Source organism: Somniosus microcephalus, chromosome 7, assembly GCF_052327205.1.
Source record: "Somniosus microcephalus isolate GS21.2 chromosome 7, FLI_Smic_1.0, whole genome shotgun sequence".
Lineage (NCBI taxonomy): Eukaryota > Metazoa > Chordata > Chondrichthyes > Squaliformes > Somniosidae > Somniosus > Somniosus microcephalus.
In genome coordinates, this window is record NC_140993.1 from 248,669,672 (window position 1) to 248,689,398 (window position 19,727).

General features: G+C 46.7%; 1 protein-coding gene across 1 annotated transcript in view; it reads left to right on the forward strand.

The window, feature by feature from the left end:
- The window catches only part of LOC147115212 (uncharacterized), a 139,617-nt gene that overhangs the window by 17,237 nt on the left and 102,653 nt on the right, over window positions 1-19,727 (forward strand). Inside the window, exon 2 of the mRNA XM_085993576.1 lies at window positions 6,310-6,442. Coding sequence (XP_085849702.1) covers window positions 6,310-6,442 — 133 coding nt within the window. The remainder of the gene's footprint in view (window positions 1-6,309; window positions 6,443-19,727) is intronic.

Sequence of the window (19,727 nt, forward strand, 5' to 3'; positions counted from 1 at the left end):
GTCCCTTCGGATGTTGGGCTTGACCAAATCCAGCCGGCATCTTAGGTTTCTATTGTAGAACATCATGGCGGGAGTTTGGTTAGTAACCATATGCGTTGCATTCCTATATGCAAATAAGAAGTTATCCACCTTGTGCTGAAGTTTTATGTCTTCATTACCCATGGCCTTGATGGCCTTCTTGAAGGTCTGGACAAACCTTTCAGCCAATCCATTGGTGGCGGGATGGTATGGGGCGGACGTGTAGTGCTTTACCCCATTGTTCTTTAAGAACTTTCTGAATTCTTTGGACACAAATTGCGGTCCATTATCAGAACATATCTGCTCCGGCAGCCCATTCCTGGCAAATATGGTCCTTAATACTGTGATGGTTTTTTCCGTGATGGTGGAGGACATCTTTATTACCTCCGGCCACGTGGAGTGTGCATCAACTGCGATTAAGAACATTGAGTCCATAAATGGACCAGCAAAGTCGATGTGCACCCTTTGCCAGGGAGATGAGGGCCACTCCCATGGATGTAGAGGGGCCTGTGGCGGAGCATTTTGGACCTACTGGCATCCTAGGCAGCTCTTGGTCATGTCTTCGATGTCTCCATCGATACCTGGCCACCATACAAACGCCCTAGCTAGGTTCTTCATTTTCACTCCACCCAGATGCCCCTCGTGAAGCTCCTTTAGCACTTTATCCTGGAGTTTGGGTGGAATCACCACTCTGGATCCACACATCAAGGTTCCTCGGCACACTGACAGCTGTTCTCTTCTTTGTGAGAATGCTGGCAACAGTGGTTCGCCATGTGCTGGCCATCCCTTCACTGTTAAATCGTAGACCCGTGAGAGAGTAGGGTCATTTCTTGTCTCCCTTTCAATGGCAGAATTTGTCACCGGTAGACATTCCACTATGGTAGAGTGGAATATCTCTACTGGGTCTACTGTAGGTGCCTCTTCTATCGTTGGCAACGGCAGGCGCGATAAACCGTCAGCATTCCCATGCTGTTTTGACCCTTTGTATTCAATGTTGTATTGGTGTGCCCCTAGAAAAAGGGACCACCTCTGTAGTCTTTGTGCCGTCATAATGGGGACACCTTTCTTAGGGTTGAATATGGAGATGAGGGGTTGATGGTCAGTCAGCAAGGTAAATTTTTGTCCGTGTAGGTAATGGTTGAATTTCTTCACTCCCCATACCAGGCTGAGTGCTTCCCTGTCTATCTGGGAATAGTTACGCTCAGCTGAGTTCAATGAGCGTGACGCAAAAGCTATCGGCCGTTCCGAGCCATCAGGGAATCTATGGGACAATACCGCTGCTATGCCGTAAGGGGATGCATCGCACGCCAGTCTGATTGGTAGTGATGGGTTGTAATGAGCCAAAACTTTCTCGGACGTGATTAAGTCTTTACATTTATGGAAGGCACGTTTACAGTCTTCGTTCCATTTCCAAATCACTCCTGTGTGTAGAAGATCATTAAGAGGGTGTAGAATAGTTGATAAGTTCGGTAAAAATTTATGATAGTAATTTATTAATCCCAGGAATGACCTCAATTGTGAAACATTTTCAGGTGCTGGGGCTTTTATAACTGCTTCAATTTTTTCAGGTGACTTATGCAACCCTTCCTTATTAATTATGTGGCCACAATATGATATCTGATTTTGGAAAAATTCGCACTTGGGGCGATTTGCTCGTAGGCCCCGTTCTTTCAGCCTAGTGAGCACCTGCTCCAAATTGGCAAGGTGCTCGTTGTCATTTTCTCCTGTTATAAGGATGTCGTCTAGGTAGCATTGAGTCCCCGGAATCCCTTGCAGGACTTGCTCCATAGCTCTTTGCCAGATAGCTGGAGCTGATGCTACTCCAAAAACCAGTCGATTGTACTGGTACAGGCCTTTGTGTGTGTTTATTGTGAGATACTTTTTAGAGGTCTCCTCAACCTCCATCTGTAGATATGCCTGTGCCAAGTCAATTTTTTGTGAAACGTTTTCCTCCGGATAGTGAGGCGAAAATATCTTCTATCCTCGGAAGAGGATACTGTACCGTGTGAAGGACCGGGTTTACAGTCACCTTAAAGTCCCCACAGATGCGAATTTTTCTCTGTTCCTCAGAGTTATTTTTCAATGCTTTTTTCATGACTGGAACGATGGGTGTTGCCCATTCGCTCCAATCTATTTTGGATAATACGCCTGCCTTTTCCAAATTCTCCAGCTCTGCCTCGACTGCCGGACGTATTGCGTATGGCACCGGTCTTGCCTTAAAAAATTTTGGAATTGCTGCATCTTCCACTTTTATTGAGGCGGTGATGCCTTTCAAGGTTCCTAGTTTCTCTTGAAACACTTCTTTGGCGTTGGCCAAGATGTCTTTTAATCGTTCAGGTATGATGTCATCATTGTTTTTTTCCTTACTGGTCACCGTCAGTGCCTGAATGGAGTGCCAGTCTAAACGTATCTTCCTTATCCATTCACGTCCCAACAACGGTGGACCACCATCTTGTAGAATGTATAAATACAACTTTTGTATTTCTTTGCCGTTGTATACCACAGGCACCTTTATTTTTCCTTTGGGGTATACTTTCTGCCCCGTATATGTTTTTAAGATAATGGATGTGTCTTTTAGAGGTATATGCGAAAATAGCCTCTCGTAATCTCGTCGATTTATTACGGTTAGAGCTGATCCTGTATCTAGCTCCATTTTAACTGGGGACCCTGCTATTATGAGGGTAACCCAAATGGTCTGGTAATCTTCATTGGCAATTACATTATGTAATTTGAGAGAGCTTAGTCTCTTGTTCCCGGAGTCGCTATCGCTCTTCTGGTCTTTGGAGCTACTGTCCGTCATCATTTGTACCTTTCTGTGCTTTTCCTTATTGATTCTTTTCCCATTAGTGGATTTTTTATTTTCAGATCGGCATACACGTGGAATGTGTCCCATCTTTCCACATCGCCTGCATGCTTTTTCTTTGAACCAGCAATCCCTCTGGTCATGGTTGGATCTGCCGCAGCGATAACATCTCTCTCAACCCCGTGTCATTTCATGGATGCCGAAGTCCTGTGGCCTTTGCTGTATCTTTGCCGCTCCTATTGCACTGAAAGCCTTGTCCAGTGTTAAATCTTTTCCAGAAGATACCTTTTTTTTGTGTTTCTACACTTAGGGGATCGCAGATGAATTTGTCTTGCAGAGAATCTGCCAGTCCTGCCTCAAATTGGCAGTGTAGGGTATCAACAATCTCCTCAAAATTCTTGTCCATCGGTTCGGCTGGAGTGATTAAGTTGCGTAACAGCTTGTATGTTTCTGCGCCCATTAGATCCAGAAGCACTGAAGCTTTTTTTTCATCTTCTATTCCATTTGCGGTGCAAAACACCTCCACTCTTTCTACATATGTGGTCCAATCCCCTATCTTGTTATCAAAAACATCAATATTGCCAAAGTTAGGCTCTGTTTCGTTATCAAAAGCATCAATATTGCCAGACTTAGGAATTTCAAAAAAGATATGGCACTTCCCGCGCTTTTTTTTTTCTCTCTGTAGCAACGATATGGCGCTTCCTGCGCTTTCCCGCCGCTGCTACCGATAACAATGCTGTTTTACTGTGGTTTCTGTTTATTCACTGTTGGAGACTCGTTCCCGACGGAGGTCTAAACGCTGACCTGCTTGCCGCGCTGGCCGTCTCCTGAGTGCACCCTCCCAGTCCGTTATTGCTTGCCTCCGATTTCGCTGCCTGTCTCAGCTGTAGAGCCCGCTGGAGCCCCAGCCTGACGCCCAGGAAGGATTAGCGCAGTACCTGCCACCAGCTTGGCCAGCTGGTGAAACCACAGTTTCTATTACTTCCTTGAGTCTTCTGGACGCTGGAGGAATCGATGTCCTTGAGGTGCTGCCGAATTGCAGGTAAGTCCGTTTCCACTTCGTCGCCACTGTAGTGTCCGTGTGTAGATAAAGATACTGAAGACAGGAGTTGGTTCATAGGTATTTACTAAGCAAGTCTGGGGGGGGTTCTAAAGGATATACACAATACACAGGCTTATATAGCCCAAGTGGCAATTACCGGCATTACGCACACCTGGGGCTCTTAAAGGCACATACACCACAATTGCTCTTAAAGGCACATACACCACAAGGTGCAATAAACTGAATTGGCTGGATACTAGTATCTGTGATGCTGGGAACCTCAGGATGGAACCAAATCCAATTGTCCACTTGGCACTTTTGGCTGAAGTCTTTTGCACTCAAGTGCTAGGCTCCATTATGGTTGAAAAGAGGGCGATTCATGGACCACCTTCTATATTTCTCCTTTTAGTTGCCTTGTTTTCCACCACCATTCTTGACTGGATATGGTACGGCTACAGAGCTTTGCTCTGATCCATTGGTTGTGGGACTGCTTAGCTTATAACCTTGCTGACATTGGTGCTTAGCATGCAGGTAGCCCTGTGCAGTGAATTCAGTAGGTTGACATCTCATTCTAAGGTATGGCTGGTGTTGATCCAGACACTCCCTTATGACTCAAAAGGTCAGTAAACATGACAGAGAAAATAAAAATTACTGGCCTGTTCTGAGTGCATTGTGTTGTGTCAAAATTTCCATTTGCATCATGAGAGGAAGACAGATTGGATGTAAATTCACACTTCCATCATGGAGCCTTTAATGAATGAAAAATCCTTTAGGCCCTGGTGACCTTTGCACTCAAAGTCCTGATATGTGCTCCCGTTGGGCAAAGGTCCGTGCCAAGAGAACAAATTCATAAAATATATACTTCAGTATCAAAAGTGATGAATAGGACGACACTGTTGCAGCAACCCCGTTCCATGACTCGATGGCCCGTAATTTCCGACAGGAGGCCTCCGCACGCAGGAAGCCTCCTATCGTAAAAAAATCTACGCACTTACCTGCGGGCTCCCGAGGCGCGGACACTTCCGTTCCTGGGCCTCTCCACAGTCGAAATGCGCAGGGCCCACTTATCCCAGAGGCGCATGCGGTTCGCAAGCATCCCTGGCTTCACGTGGGCCATGGGGAGCCAATGAAAGAAGGGAATCTCCCTTCATACTTTTAACTGTCAGACCTGTCAAAAGTATGAAAGGAGATCACCCCAAAAAAACACTAAAACATTAAATAGGTTTAAAAAAATCACGTTTTTAAAATGAGTTAAAATTACATTAAATTAAATATTTTAAACAATTATTTTTTTCAAAAAGTTAAATTTTTAACAGTTTTTACGGGGCTAAAAATAAACTTACCTTTTTAAAAGTATTTTTAAATTATAAATGAGTGGAACATTTTTTCACTTTTTTAAACTCTTATGCCAGGCTAGATTTCTAAGGGTTTTCAGTTCTTGACAGATCGGAAATGTCGGTTTTCAGCGCATGCCGCTGAAAACCGGCATTTCCGATGTCCCTACGGGTGTGTACACAGCGCGTACACACCCGTAGGGATCGGAATATACGGGCCAATAAATGCAGCACTTGGTGTTCTGCTGAACTACACTGATCAGAAAGATCTCGGATTTAATCTGTGGTCTATGATGTGTCAGTTGAGAGTGGCAGTGGGACACTGCGGTTGGCTTCTGTGTTTATCAGGCTTTATGCTGCACTGTCGGAGGTGCCGTTTTTCGGTTGAGACAGTAAACCAAGGCCCCGTCTGCTCTCTCAGGTGGATGCCAAAAGATCCCAAGGCACTATTTCGAAGAAGAGCAGGGGAGTTATCCCCGGTATCCAGGTCAACATTTATCCTTCAATCAACATCACTAAAACAGATTGTCTGGTCATTATCACAGTGCTGTTTGTGGGAGCTTGCTGTGCACAAATTGGCTGCCGCATTACAACAGTGACTACACTTCAAAAGCACTTCATTGGCTGTAAAGCACTTTGGGACGTCCTGAGGTCGTGAGAGGTGCTATACAAATGCAAGTCTTTTTAGGAGTGAGAAAATAAGGTAGGCTCTCCAATCTATCGAATAACCTCTGCTGGAACATGTGTGTGTATGTTTGTGTGTGTGTGTATATAAATATTGACTTAGATTAGGACCAGACTTAACTGTGGTGCTGCCAATGGTCAAAAACCCTCTCAAAAATAGTGGCTACTTGAGTGAGGTATGAGGTGCTGTAGAAGTACAACTCGGAATGATTCAGTGTTCTCGGGACAGGAGGAGTGAAAACTGGGGGAAAAGAACTACACTGTTGTGAGAAATGGTGCAATGTACTCTGACGTTTTTCACTGATAACAGTCAATAGATCAAATATAATTTTAATGTTATCTTTTGTTAAGTTAGTGCTAATACAAGAGTCCATATGATATGCATTATAAAATCAGTAAACACACATATTTTGAATATTTCTCCACAGGCAGTACAGACGAAGAATGTATTTCCGATTGGAGCAGAGAGTGAGGATGGTGCAGAAGACAAGTGGAAGGACTATGTGCGACAGCGAAGGATCTCACATAAACATATACCATTTAAAACAGATGCTGAGCTAGGTAGGGTGACCTTAGATTTACTGAAGTTCTAGTCAAATTATTCAATCTGCCACAACAAGCTGGGGGGGTGCGGGGGAATAAGCAGACTGCTTCCTGTGGTGCTGCCTATGGTCCACCAGAGTTGACTGGAAGCAGTGATCCACCAGTTTGTTGGTTAATGTCCTTCTAAATGATATCTTTCATTAGGAATACAAGTACAAAATTTCAAGAAAGCAAATATTCATATTTCTTTTATCGGGCTTGTGTTGCCAATGTCTTTCTGTGGAAACAGAACTTGGGCGTGGGTGTAAATTGGGCACTAATATGCTACCACCCGTTTAATGCCCGGCAGTAAAAGTGAAAATTCACCCAGCAAACTCGTAGGGTACGTCTTGAGGGAATGGGGGAAGAAATAGCAGATGTCTTAGAAATTGTTGGGGGATTCTCTTCTTTGGGATGGATTTCTGCCCCCAGCCCCAACCCATTTTCTTGGGATGGGGCTTATTAAGTGTGGTCACGGGGAGTGGTGGTAACACGGGTGGAAGGGCGGACAATCCGCCAGGACCTGGGCCCCACCCATCCCACCGGTACCATTGGCATGCGGCAGGCAAGGAAGGAACTGGCAGCAGCATCCCTGGTAGGGGTGAGGGCAAGGAAACCAGGCAGGATCACAGAGAAAAATCCTTGCTTCCTATATTTCAGGGTTCTACTGAGAGTGGATGGGGGTGAAATTCAACTTGGGGTGTGGGAGGGCAAAATGGTGGTAGAAGTTTGGCCAATTGGTAGCAGGTTGACCTCACTGGAAAAGAAAATCGGGCGAGCTGTATAATGGGCGGAGGTTAAATTACTGTCCGTTTTGTGCCCCTGTCGAAATTGAATTTCACCCCCCATGTTTGCTGAAGGTCTGGAGAGTGAAAAAACTGTTACCCATTTTCAAAAAGGGAGACTGAGCTAACCCAGGTAATTACAGGCCATTTAGTTTAATATCATGGTAAGAAAAGTACTGGAATCTTTAAAGACTAAAGTTGAAATTACTAAATTTCTACATGAAGTGAAAATAAATAGGAGCAACCAACACAGAATTCAGAAAGGAAGATCGTGTTTGACAAACCTGAAAGAGTTATTTGAGGAGGTGGGAGAATTTCAGTGAATGTGGTGTTTGGGGTGTTGCTCAGATTTCGCTAGATGTTCGAAAGATCGAACAAATAGGTTTGCAATTTTCCTTTTAAGGTTCAAATGTAAGTTTTGGTCTGAACAAACACACAGGTAACAGATTTCGTGTACAAAGATTTATCTTTAATAAATGCTTAACAAACACCGTTCATTATTTAAAGTACAATTCCAAAATATAAGACTCACAACTTATATTGATATTACCCTGATTTGGTCCGAGGTGATCAATCTCTGTCCAAACCTCTACATAGGGTTTCTGTCCCCAGGTCCCTGCTGTCGAGTGTTGCTCCTAGGGTCCTCTCTTCCTATCTGGGGTTTTTCCTCCTGGTTTATACTATCCTACTATAATCTGTCCCATCTCTTTGGTTACACATTTGTTACTGTCCCTGCATCCTGATGATTAGTTTACCCTATTCCACATCCTGTCTCATCTCCTTGATTAGTTTACATCTTACTTCATTTAACTGGCGTCTGTAGTGACCTCACCTTGTGTCTGACGAGGTTACCTACGAGTCCTCTGTTTAGAACATTCCTGAACCTCTGCATTATTTTTCCATTATCCCTTACACATGGTGATTCCTTCGCTTTATTTCAGTTTTCTTACATAGCTTCCATTTCCACAGGGGACTTTCAGAAAGCCCTTGACAAGGTGCCACACAGGAGATATTGGGGAAGATTAAGGGGTATGGAATTAGAGGAAGGGTAGCAAATTGGATTAAAATATAGTTAGAAGGGAGGAAACTGAGATTGGGAGATAAAAGCAGTTTCTTGGAGTGGTTGGAAGTGGGTAACGGTGTCCCACAGGGTGTTGTTCTGGGACTGCTTTTGTTCACCGTGTACATCAATGATTAGGATATCGGACTGGAGGGAGTGGTGTCCAAATTTGCAGACAATACTAAAATAGGAGGTATGGTGAATAATTCTAAGGACCAAAGGAAAAAAGAAAGACTTGCATTTATATAGCACCTTTCACAACCACCGGACGTCTCAAAGCGCTTTACAGCCAATGAAGAACTTTTTTTTTTGAAGTATAGTGACAGTTGTATTGTGGGAATTGCGGCAGTAAATTTGCACACAGCAAGGTCCCACAAACAGCAATGTGCTAATGACCAGATAATCTGCTTTTGTTATGTTGATTGAAGGATAAATATTGGCCAGGACTTCTGCTTTTCTTCGAAATAGTGCCATGGGATCTTTTACGTCCACCTGAGAGAGCAGACAGGGCCTTGGTTTAACGCCTCATCCAAAAGACAGGGGCCTAGAAATTGGGTTGGGGTGCCAAAGTGGTGCAAAAGTCGCCTGAGCGCAGGATTTAGTGCAGCGTTCGAGGCTTCAGCGATCGTCAGATATTCAGTTTCATTGCCCCTCGAGGGACACGGGGCGAGGTGCTCCGCGTCCCTCTTAGGGCGCTGAAACTGAATATCGCAGCGCAACGTGCCGCAGCGGTACTGCAGGCCTTCCTCCGACTGTTAAGGGGGAGGGGCCTGCAACAGCGCAATCCCCGCTCACAAGTGCCGGCAAACGAGCCCGGCACCAAGGAGAAGTGCCGGGCTCTCGGGAAACAGCCGGCAATGCCGCGGGGGAGAGGGGGGGGTTAGGAGGCCGGGGATGGAGGTGCTGGCAGGCGGCTGCCCCGCACCTCCACCTTAACTTGCGCCGCTGCAGTAAGGCCCCGTGAACCGGGCACGGGTAGCGAACGGTGCAACTGCAGCGTTCGCTACCAAATATCACGAACGGGGCACTGCGCACACCGATGACATCATCGATGGCGGCGCAGCGCAAATGGCTAACGCCACCATTAGCGCCCCTGCTGAATATCGCGGGAGGCGCAGCCAGTGGTGCTACAGCCACTGACTGCCTCTTTAGGCGCTAACAGGTGGCGCTATTCACCCAATTTTTCCCCCAGGATGTCCAACTGCACTGCACTGGAGAGTCAGCCTAGCTTTATGTGTTCAAGTCCCTGGAGTGGGATTTGAACCCACAACCTTTTGGCTCAGAAGCAAGTGTGTTACCAACTGAGCCACAGCTGACACAAGTTGTTAGCAGAAGTTGTTAGGTTAATTAGAATGGGCAAAATGTGGCAGATGGAATTCCATATCAGTAAATTTGAGGTGGTACATTTGAGTTAAAAAAAAAAAATAATAATTACACTCTGAACGGAGGAAGGCTGGTTGATGTAGCAGAACAGCGGGATTTGGGGTGGGGGAGGGCGGGGTGTTGCTCAGGCTCGCAGACATGAAAAACAGTACCTCAAGTCGATACGGCTTTATAAATAAGGCAAATGGAATATTGGGTTTTATGGCAAGTGGTGTAGAATATAAAAGTTGAGGTGTAATGGCGAATCTATATGGAACCTCAGTAGGACCACAGTTGGAATACTGTGTGCAATTTTGGACTCCACACTATAGGAAGGATGTTGAGGCAATCAAGATGGTACAACACAAAATGCTGCCTGGTATAAGAAAATGGAAGTGCGAACAAAGGCTTGAAACATTATGATTGTCTCTCTATATCTCTCTCTCTCTCTCACCTAAGCCACTTCTGTCATTCTCCTGCTTCACTTCTCACTTTCCTGCACTGCTCATTCCATTCTTGTCTTTTTTTTAATCGCGTCTCGATTTGTAACTTGGCTCAGTGGTAATACTCTGCCCACTGGCTCGGAAGGTCATGGCTTCAAGCCTTACTGCTTTGAAGTCTTGGCAGGCTGGAAAGCATTCAGGAGGTGGCCCAGGCAGGAAGTGCCCGTGGGTCGTAATATTGGTGCTGGCCATTGCGTTTTCGACGACTCTAATATATTTGGAAGCATTCCATTTGGTTCCCAGTTGGAGTGTGGAATATTTATTTGGGCTCTTTCTCCTTCCCTGTTTATATTTTTACAGCTGGGCCCGGCTGCTCCTCTCCTTGATCGTGGTGCTAAAGTTCATTTCAAAGCTCTGGTGATTTCCCAGGCGCTGGAATAGTTTGCATTGGTCTGGTTTTTAACCATTCATTGCAAACTACACAATAGCAGATGAAAATAAATCAGCTAAAATAGCCATTAAAATACAGAAAACTAGACTTAAGTTGCTTGCTTTAAATGAACAATGAAAAACAGTCTGCTCAAAAACTGGACTATCCAGCGGAAACTGGCTGGTGGCAACTCCACTCAGTACAGATGTTACTCTAACTGGTCTACAGCTCCTTTATTTAATATCAGGACAACATCTGCAATAACTTGGGACTCGGGTGCAGTTTCTGTATGTGTGGAGCTCCTAAAACATTAATTAACCAGGGTCTCATCTCTATTCTTTAGGAATTTGAGGTGTATCTCATGGAGATAGTTTGGTCATTTTATGGGTCCATGGTGCCAGCAGGGAGCCTCACCCACCAGCCATGCAAATCAGAAACTCAGATCATTAGTAGTTGGGATATTGTGAGCGGTGTGAATTTTCAATCTATGCTGCTAGTGGATCAGGCTCCCAGCCAGCGATAAGGATGATAAAATCGCTCCCTTTATGCCCCAGTGAGTGTGGACCCATTTTATTCTGTGCATTTGTTGGTAATACAGTCCCCACAGCTTATAACGGGTGTATTTGTGCGAACGTGATTTGCCCGTTATACGCGATGGCCGGTGTAACGTTGTAGCGCTATTATTATATAATGTAGAATGATGTAGAACTGGAATCAATGATGTAGAACTGGAATCAATGATGTAGAACTGGAATCAGTTTGGGTGGAGCTAAGAAACAGCAAATAAAGGAAAACATTGACGGGAGTTGTGTATAGGCCACCAAACAATAGTGGTAATGTAAGGCACAGTATCAATCAAGAAATTAGAAGTGTATGTAACAAGGGCAATACGGTAATCATGGGGGGACTTTAATCTACATATTAACTGGGCAAATCAAATTACCACTAATGGTGTGGAGGACGAATTCTTGGAATGCATGCGAGATGGTTTCCTGGATCAGTATGTGGAAGAACCAACCAGGGAACAGGCTATTCTGGATCTGGTACTGTGTAATGAGAAAGGGCTAATCAATAATCTTGTGGTAAAGGGACCTTTAGGAACAAGTGACCATAATATGATTGAATTTTACATTAACTTTGAGAGTGATGTAGTCCAATCTGAAACTAAGGTCTACAATCTAAACAAAGGAAACGACAAGGGTATGAGGGACAAGTTGGCCATGGTAGATTGGGAGACTACACTAAAAGTTATGAAGGTGGACATACAATGGCTAACATTCAAGGAAATAATGCATAATTTGCAACAAACGTATATTCCTCTAGGGTATAAAAACCCAGAAGGAAAAGTGATCCAACCATGGCTTACAAAAGAAATTAAAGCGAGTATTAAGTCAGAGGAGGAAGCTTATAAAGTTGCAAGAAAAAGCTGTCAGCCTGAGGATTGGGATCATTTTAGAAATCAGCAAAGGGGGACCAAGAAATAGATAAAGAAAGGGAAAATGGAATATGAGCACAAACTAGCGAAAAATATAAAAATGGATTGTAAAACCTTCTATAGCTTTTGTGAAAAGGAAAAGACTGGCGAAGGTAAATGTAGGTCCTTTACAGTCAGAGACGGGAGCATTTATAATGGGGAATGAGGAAATGGCAGAGAAATTAAATAAATACTTTGTTTCTGTCTTCACGGAGGAAGACACGAAAAACCTCCCAGAAATACGAGAAAACCAAGGGTGTGGCGAGAATGAGGAACTTAAAGAAATTATTATTAGTGAAAAAACAGTACTAGCAAAATTAATGGGAATAAAAGTCGATAAATCCCAAGGACTGGATGACCTACATCCTAGGTTTTTGAAAGAGGTGGCCATTGGGATAGTGGACGCATTGGTTGTCATCTTCCAAAATTCTATAGATTCTGGAACGGTTCCTGCAGATTGGAGGATAGCAAATGTAACCCCGCTATTTAAGAAAGGAGGGAGAGAGAAAACAGGGAACTACAGACCTGTTAGCCTCACATCAGTAGTTGGGAAAATGCTGGAATCTATTATAAAGGATGCAATGACTGGGCACTTAGAAACTAATAGTAAGATTGGGCAGAGTCAACATGGATTTATGAAAGGGAAATCCTGTTTGACAAACCTATTGCAGTTCTTTGAGGATGTAACTAGTGGATTAGACAAAGGGGAACCGGTAGATGTGGTGTATTTGGATTTTCAGAAGGCCTTCGATAAGGTCCCACACAAGAGGTTGGTGAACAAAATTAGGGCACATGGAATTGGGGGTAATATACTAGCATGGATTGAGAATTGGTGAACAGACAGAAAACAAAGAGTAGGGATAAACGGGTCTTTTTCAGGATGGCAGGCTGTGACTAATGGAGTACCGCAAGGATCGGTGCTTGGGCCCCAGCTATTTACAATCTATATCAATGATTTGGATGAGGGGACTAAATGTAACATTTCCAAATTTGTTGATGATACAAAGCTAGGTGGCAGTGTCATTTGCGAAGTGGATGTGAAGGGGCTTCAAGGGGATCTCGACAGGCTCAGTGAGTGGGCGAGAACATGGCAGATGGAATATAATGTGGATAAATGTAGTGGTTAGCACTGTTGCCTCACAGCGCCAGGGACCCGGGTTCGAATCCGGCCTCGGGTGACTGTCTGTGTGGAGTTTGCACATTCTCCCCGTGTTTGCGTGGGTTTGCTCCGGTTTCCTCCCACAGTCCAAAGATGTGCGGGGTTAGGTTGATTGGCTATGATAAAAATTGACCCTTAGTGTTAGGGGGATTAAATACGTGGGGTTACGGGGATAGGGTGGGATATGTGTTGGTGTAGGGGTTATGGGGATCGGGTGGGATATGTGTCGGTGCAGGCTCGATGGGCCGAAATGGCCTCTATCTGTACTGTGAGGTTTCTGTGATTCTGTGATTCTGTGAAATGTGAAGTTATCCACTTTGGTAGAAAAACCAGAAAGGCAGAGTATTTCCTAAATGGTGAAAGATTGGGGAATGCAGATGCTCAAAGGGACCTGGGTGTCCTGTACATGAGTCACCTGAAAGTGAATGTGCATGTGCAGCAAGCCATTAGGAAGGCAAATGGTATGCTGGCCTTCATTACAAGAGGATTCGAGTACAGGAATAAAGAAGTCTTACTCCAATTATATAGGGCCTTGGTGAGGCCACACCTGGAGTACTGTGCACAATTTTGGTCTCTTACCTAAGGAAGGATATATTTGCCATAGAGGGAGTGCAACAAAGGTTCACGAGATTGATTCCTGGGATGGCGGGACTGTCGTATGAGAAGAGATTGAGTAAACTAGGCCACTATTCTCTTGGATTCAGAACATAGAAACGTAGAAGCTAGGAGCAGGTGTAGGCCATTCGGCCCCTCGAGCCTGTTCCGCCATTTAATGAGATAATGGCTGATCATCCAAATTCAGTACCCTGTCCCTGCTTTCTCCCCATATCCCTCGATCCCTTTAGCCTTAAGAAATATATCTAACTCCTTCTTGAATATATTTAATGAATTGGCCTCAACTGCCTTCTGTGGTAGAGAATTCCACAGGTTCACCACTCTTTGGGTGAAGAAATTCCTCCTCATCTCAGTCCTAAATGGCTTACCCCTTATCCTTAGACTGTGAATTCTGGTTCTGGACTCCTCCGCCATCGGGAACATCCTTCCTGCATCTAGTCTGTCTAGTCCTGTTAGAATTTTATAAGTTTGAATGAGATCCCCTCTCATTCTTCTAAACTCTAGCGAATATAAGCCTAATCGACCCAATCTCTCTTCATACGTCATTCCTGCCATCCCAGGTATCAGTCTGGTGAATCTTCGCTGCACTCCCTCCATGGCAAGAACATCCTTCCTCAGATAAGGTGACCAAAACTGCACACAATACTCAAGGTGTGGTCTCACCAAGGCCCTGTACAGCTGCAGCAAGACACCCTTGCTCCTGTACTCGAATCCTCTCGCTATGAAGGCCAACATACCATTTGCCGCCTTAACCGCTTGCTGCACCTGCATGCTTACCTTCAGCAACTGGTGCACAAGGACACCTAGGTCTCATTGCACTTCCCCTTTTCCCAATCTATTGCTATTCAGATAATAATCTGTCTTCCTGTTTTTGCCACCAAAGTGGCTAACCTCGCATTTATCCACATTATACTGCATCTGCCATGCAGCTGCCCAATCACCCAACCTGTCCAAATCATACTGGAGTTTTTCGGCATCCTCCTCACAGCACACACGCCCACCCAGCTTTGTGTCATCTACAAACTTGGAGATATTACATCTAGTTCCCTCGTCTAGATCATTAATATATATTGTGAATAGCTGGGGTCCTAGCACCGATCCCTGCGGTACCCCACTCATCACTGCCTGCCACTCGGAAAAAGACCTGTTTATTCCAACTCTTTGCTTCCTGTCTGCCAACCAGTTCTCTATCCAAATCAGTACCTTACCCCCAATCCCATGTGCTTTAAATTTGCATGCGAATCTCTTATGCGGGACCTTATCGAAAGCCTTCTGAAAGTCCAAATACACCACATCCACTGGTTCTCCCTTATCTATTCTACCAGTTACATCCTCAAAAAATTCCAGTAGATTAGTCAAGCATGATTTACCTTTTGTAAATCCATGTTGACTTTGTCCGATCCTGTCACTGTTTTCCAAGTGCTCTGCTATTACATCTTTTATCTCTAGCATTTTCCCCACTACCGATATCAGGCTTACCGGTCTATAATTCCCCTTTTTCTCTCTACCACCTGTTTAAAATAGGGTTACATTAGCTACCCTCCAATCCATGGGAACTATTCCAGATACTATAGAATTTTGGAAGATGACCAGCAATGCATCTACTATTTCTAGGGCCACTTCCTTAAGTACCCTAGGATGTAGATTATCAGGCTCTGGGGATTTATCAGCCTTCAATCCCGTCAATTTCCCTAACACCATTTTTCCTACAAATACTGATTTCATTCAATTCCTCCCTCTCATTAGACCTTATGTTTCCTGACATCTCTGGAAGTTTATTTGTGTCCTCCTTTGTGAAGACAGAACCAAAGTATGTATTTCATTGGTCTGCCATTTCTTTGTCCCCCATTATAAATTCCCCTGAATCTGACTGCAAGGGACCTATGCTTGACTTCACCAATCTTTTTCTCTTCACATATCTATAGAAGCTGTTACAGTCAGTTTTTTTGTTCCCTGAAAGCTTACTCTCATATTCTATTTTCCCCCTCTTAATTAATCCCTTTGTCCTCCTTTGCTGAATCCTAAACTGCTCCCAATCCTCAGGTTTGCTGCTTTTTCTGGCCAATTTATATGTCCTCTCCTTGGATCTTATGCTATCCCTAATTTCCCTTGTTAGCCACGGTTGAGTCACCTTTTTTGTCTTATTTTTATGTCAAACAGGGATGAACAAATTCTGTAGTTCATCCATGCGATCTTTAAATGTTTGCCATTGCCTATTCACCATCAACCCTTTAAGTAACGTTCCCCAATCCATCCTAGCCAACTCACGCCTCATACCATCGTAGTTTCCTTTATTTAAATTCAGGACCCTAGTCTCTGAGTCAAGTACTTAGAATTCTTCATTCAGATGGAGAGTTATCATATTATGATTGCTCTTCCCCAAGGGGCCTCGCACAACAACATTGCTAATTAATCCTTTCTCATTACATAATACCCAGTCTAAGATGGCCTGAGCTCTAGTTGGTTCCTCGACATATTGGTCCAGGAAACCATCCCGTATACACTCTAGGAATTCCTCCTCCACAGTATTGTTACTAATTTGGTTAGCCCAATCTATATGTAGATTAAAGTCACCCATGATAACTGCTGTGCCCTTATTGCACGCATCTCTAATTTCCCATTTAATGCCATCCCCAACCTCAGCATTACTGTTTGGGGGTCTGTATACAACTCCCACTAATGTTTTCTGCCCCTTGGTATTTCTCAGCTCTACCCATACAGATTCCACATCATCAGAACTAATATCTTTCCTTACTATTGTGTTAATCTCCTCTTTAACCAGCAATGCTACCCCACCTCCTTTTCTTTTTTGCCTGTCCTTCCTGGATATTGAATACCCCTGGATGTTGAATTCCCAGCCTTGGTCACCCTGGAGCCATGTCTCTGTAATTCCAATTACATCATATCCATTTACATCTATTTGCGCAGCTAATTCATCCACCTTATTACGAATGCTCCTTGCATTAAGACACAAAGGCCTAGAAATTCAGCTGTTTGCGCCAGCCGTTAGCGCCAGATTTCCGGCGCTATCCACTTAGCGCCCGGGCACCGCCGGATCTGCGCCTACGCCGAAATTCAGCTGGGCTTTAGCGCCGGCGCAAAGTGTTAGCGCCCGCTCAGCTGCGCGCGCATCTTATGACGTCATTCCGTCGTGCAACGCCGTTTGTGCGCCCCAAACCGGAAATTCAGTGGCGCCCGGCCGATGTGGCCGTGGCGCTGCTAAGAACTGTGAAATGGAACTCAACAGAGGCCCTGTGGGATTCGGGGAGCGCTAATTAAAGGGCACATCCACTCACCCATAAAAGCCAGCCATTTCGCTGCAATGACTTGACTGGTTTGGATTTCTGCACAGAGAGCAAGGCACAGAGATTACTGATTTCGGACACCATAGGAGAGGTATTTTTGGCTTCTAGCCAGTGCTTTGACATTTGCATCCTTGTGATTTTGCTGTTTGGAACTTTGTAATGGGGGCTGCATGGGGGGCCAACCCTCAGTTCCTACATTTTGTGCGAAGGGCTCGCAGACGCTTTGAGAGAGGGCCAGGCATGCCTAGACGCAGAGGGGCCATTAGGCGTCGCCAACGTAGGCCTTACCCAGTCAGGCAATACCGGGAGCAGGTCTCATATCTCACCATGACTGCGGCGCATTGTGTTAAGAGGCTGCGCTTCAGAAGGGAGGTGGTTGAAGAGATCTGCCAGCTGCTTCATGCAGATTTGCAGCCACAGCTCATGTCCAGGGCGTCTCTCTCGGTGGAAGTGAAGGTCACGGTGGCTCTCAGCTTTTATGCAAGCGGCTCCTTCCAAGCCGCTGCTGGGGACATCGCGAACATCTCCCAGTTCGCCGCGCATCGCTGCATCTGACAGGTCACCGAAGCACTTTTCGCGAGGAGGCACCAATTCATCTCCTTCCCCATGACCCAACACAAGCAGGAGCAGCGTGCATTCGGATTTGCCAGGATCGCGGCCTTCCCCATGGTGCAGGGCGCCATTGACTGCACGCATGTGGCTATGCGGGCACCTATCCACAATGCCGAGCAATACCGCAACCGGAAGGGCTACCATTCCCTAAATGTGCAGCTGGTGTGTGACCACAGGCAGCGCATCCTAGCTGTCAATGCCCGCTTCCCAGGAAGCAGCCACGATGCCTTTATCCTGCGCCAGACTACTGTGGCTGACATGTTCCAGGCACAGCCTCCACCAAGGGGATGGCTTATCGGGGACAAGGGCTACCCTTTGTGCAGATGGCTCATGACCCCGCTCCGCGCGCCCAGGACCCCAGCGGAGCTGGCATACAACGAAAGCCATCAAGCCACAAGGAACCTAATAGAGCAAACGATAGGCGTCCTCAAGCAACGGTTCCGTTGCCTGGATCGTTCGGGCGGGTCTCTTCAGTATTCGCCGGATAGAGTCTCCCAGTTCGTCGTGGTGTGCTGCATGCTCCACAACCTGGCTATCCGCAGGACTCAGGCACTGCCACCTGACATTGCCCCACCACCTCAGGAGGACGAGCAGGAGGACCCTGAGGAGGAGGAGCACCAGGCCAGGAGGGAGCGACAAGGTCCAAGGGCCGTCCGCCGGGGGCTTATTGCTCGACACTTCTAGGCCCCCTGTCAGGGAATGGCCTGGCCCACTGAACGCAGCCGCTTCGCAAGCCCTCAGCCGGTTAACCCAACAACCACTTGAAACATGACACCTGCACATGGTGAATAAATAAACATCTTCATTTCAAAAACTCAGGGCCCTTCCCACATGGAAGAGCAAAACAGAGAAGACCCCCAAAAAACAGTAACAAACTTCTGTCACTCCCAAAACCTGGGGAGGACTAACATAACATCACCATCCAAATGGCCTTCGTCACTGGCCTAACAAAAACAAGCCCCCCCCACAACACAAAGACCCCCATAAAACCAAACCACATAATGGCCCCCAGAACAGAAGCCCCCGCATCACCCAAACCCTCGCTCAACACACTCTATTCGGTGTGGCGAGAGGGCGAGTCTGGCGACAGCCGTCTTTTGCCCCGGCCCGTCCTGCTGCTGCGCCTCAAGCTGGGCCGTGAGGCTGTGGCGAGGCTGGGGGAAGGATCCTCAGGGCGACAAGGCGTCTCGCCAGATGCCCTTGGGGGTCGGCCTACACGAGGGCGGGCCCGGGAGGGGCCGGCTGGTGGCTGCTGCAGCTGTGGGTGGCCCTCTTCACTGGCTGCAGTAGCTCCTTGCACCCTGGCTGGGGGAGTCGCAGGCTCGCCTGCACCAATGGGGACAAGGTGGGTGATGCCAGGCGCGCGCTGGTCGCCAGACACACGTGCACTCGGCCGGCCTGGCCGGGGAGCAAGCGCGCCAAACTGTTGGTCGCCAGACCGGTGTGCGGCAGCAGGGCGGCGGCTGGCCTGGCGACGCCTCCGCGCCAGTGCGAGGGTGGCAGAAGTCAGTGCCCCAACTGCGCCGGCATGTCCCCGCATCTGCAGTGCCATTGTCTGCACAGCACCTCTCAGCTGGCGACTGGCGTGCTGCGCTGCCTCGAGTTGTTCGACCCCCCTCTCATGCGCTGCCACAAGGAGCTCCACCCCCCTGGCGTGCGCTGCTGCGAATAGCTCTAGGCCCCTGGCCTGGGATTGGCCGAAAGCCACCACACTTTGAGCGAGGCTTTCGATGGCGTGAGGCATCTGTGCCACCACCTCCATGATTTCGACGTGCCGGCGCTCCGACGCCGCCGACATCTCGTCCAGGAGGCGCACCTCCTGGGCGACGTCCGAGTCCGGACTGTAGGGCGCCTCCACCCTCTGGCCAGAAGGCTGGCGTGCCGCCGGAGCGTTGCCGCGTGCGGCCACGCCACTGGGAGCAGGTTCTGCCCTCCCCTCCACCGCCTCCCCCCTCTGGGCAGAAGGCTGGTGTGCCGCCGGAGCCTTGCCGCGTGCGTCCATGCCACTGGGACCAGGTT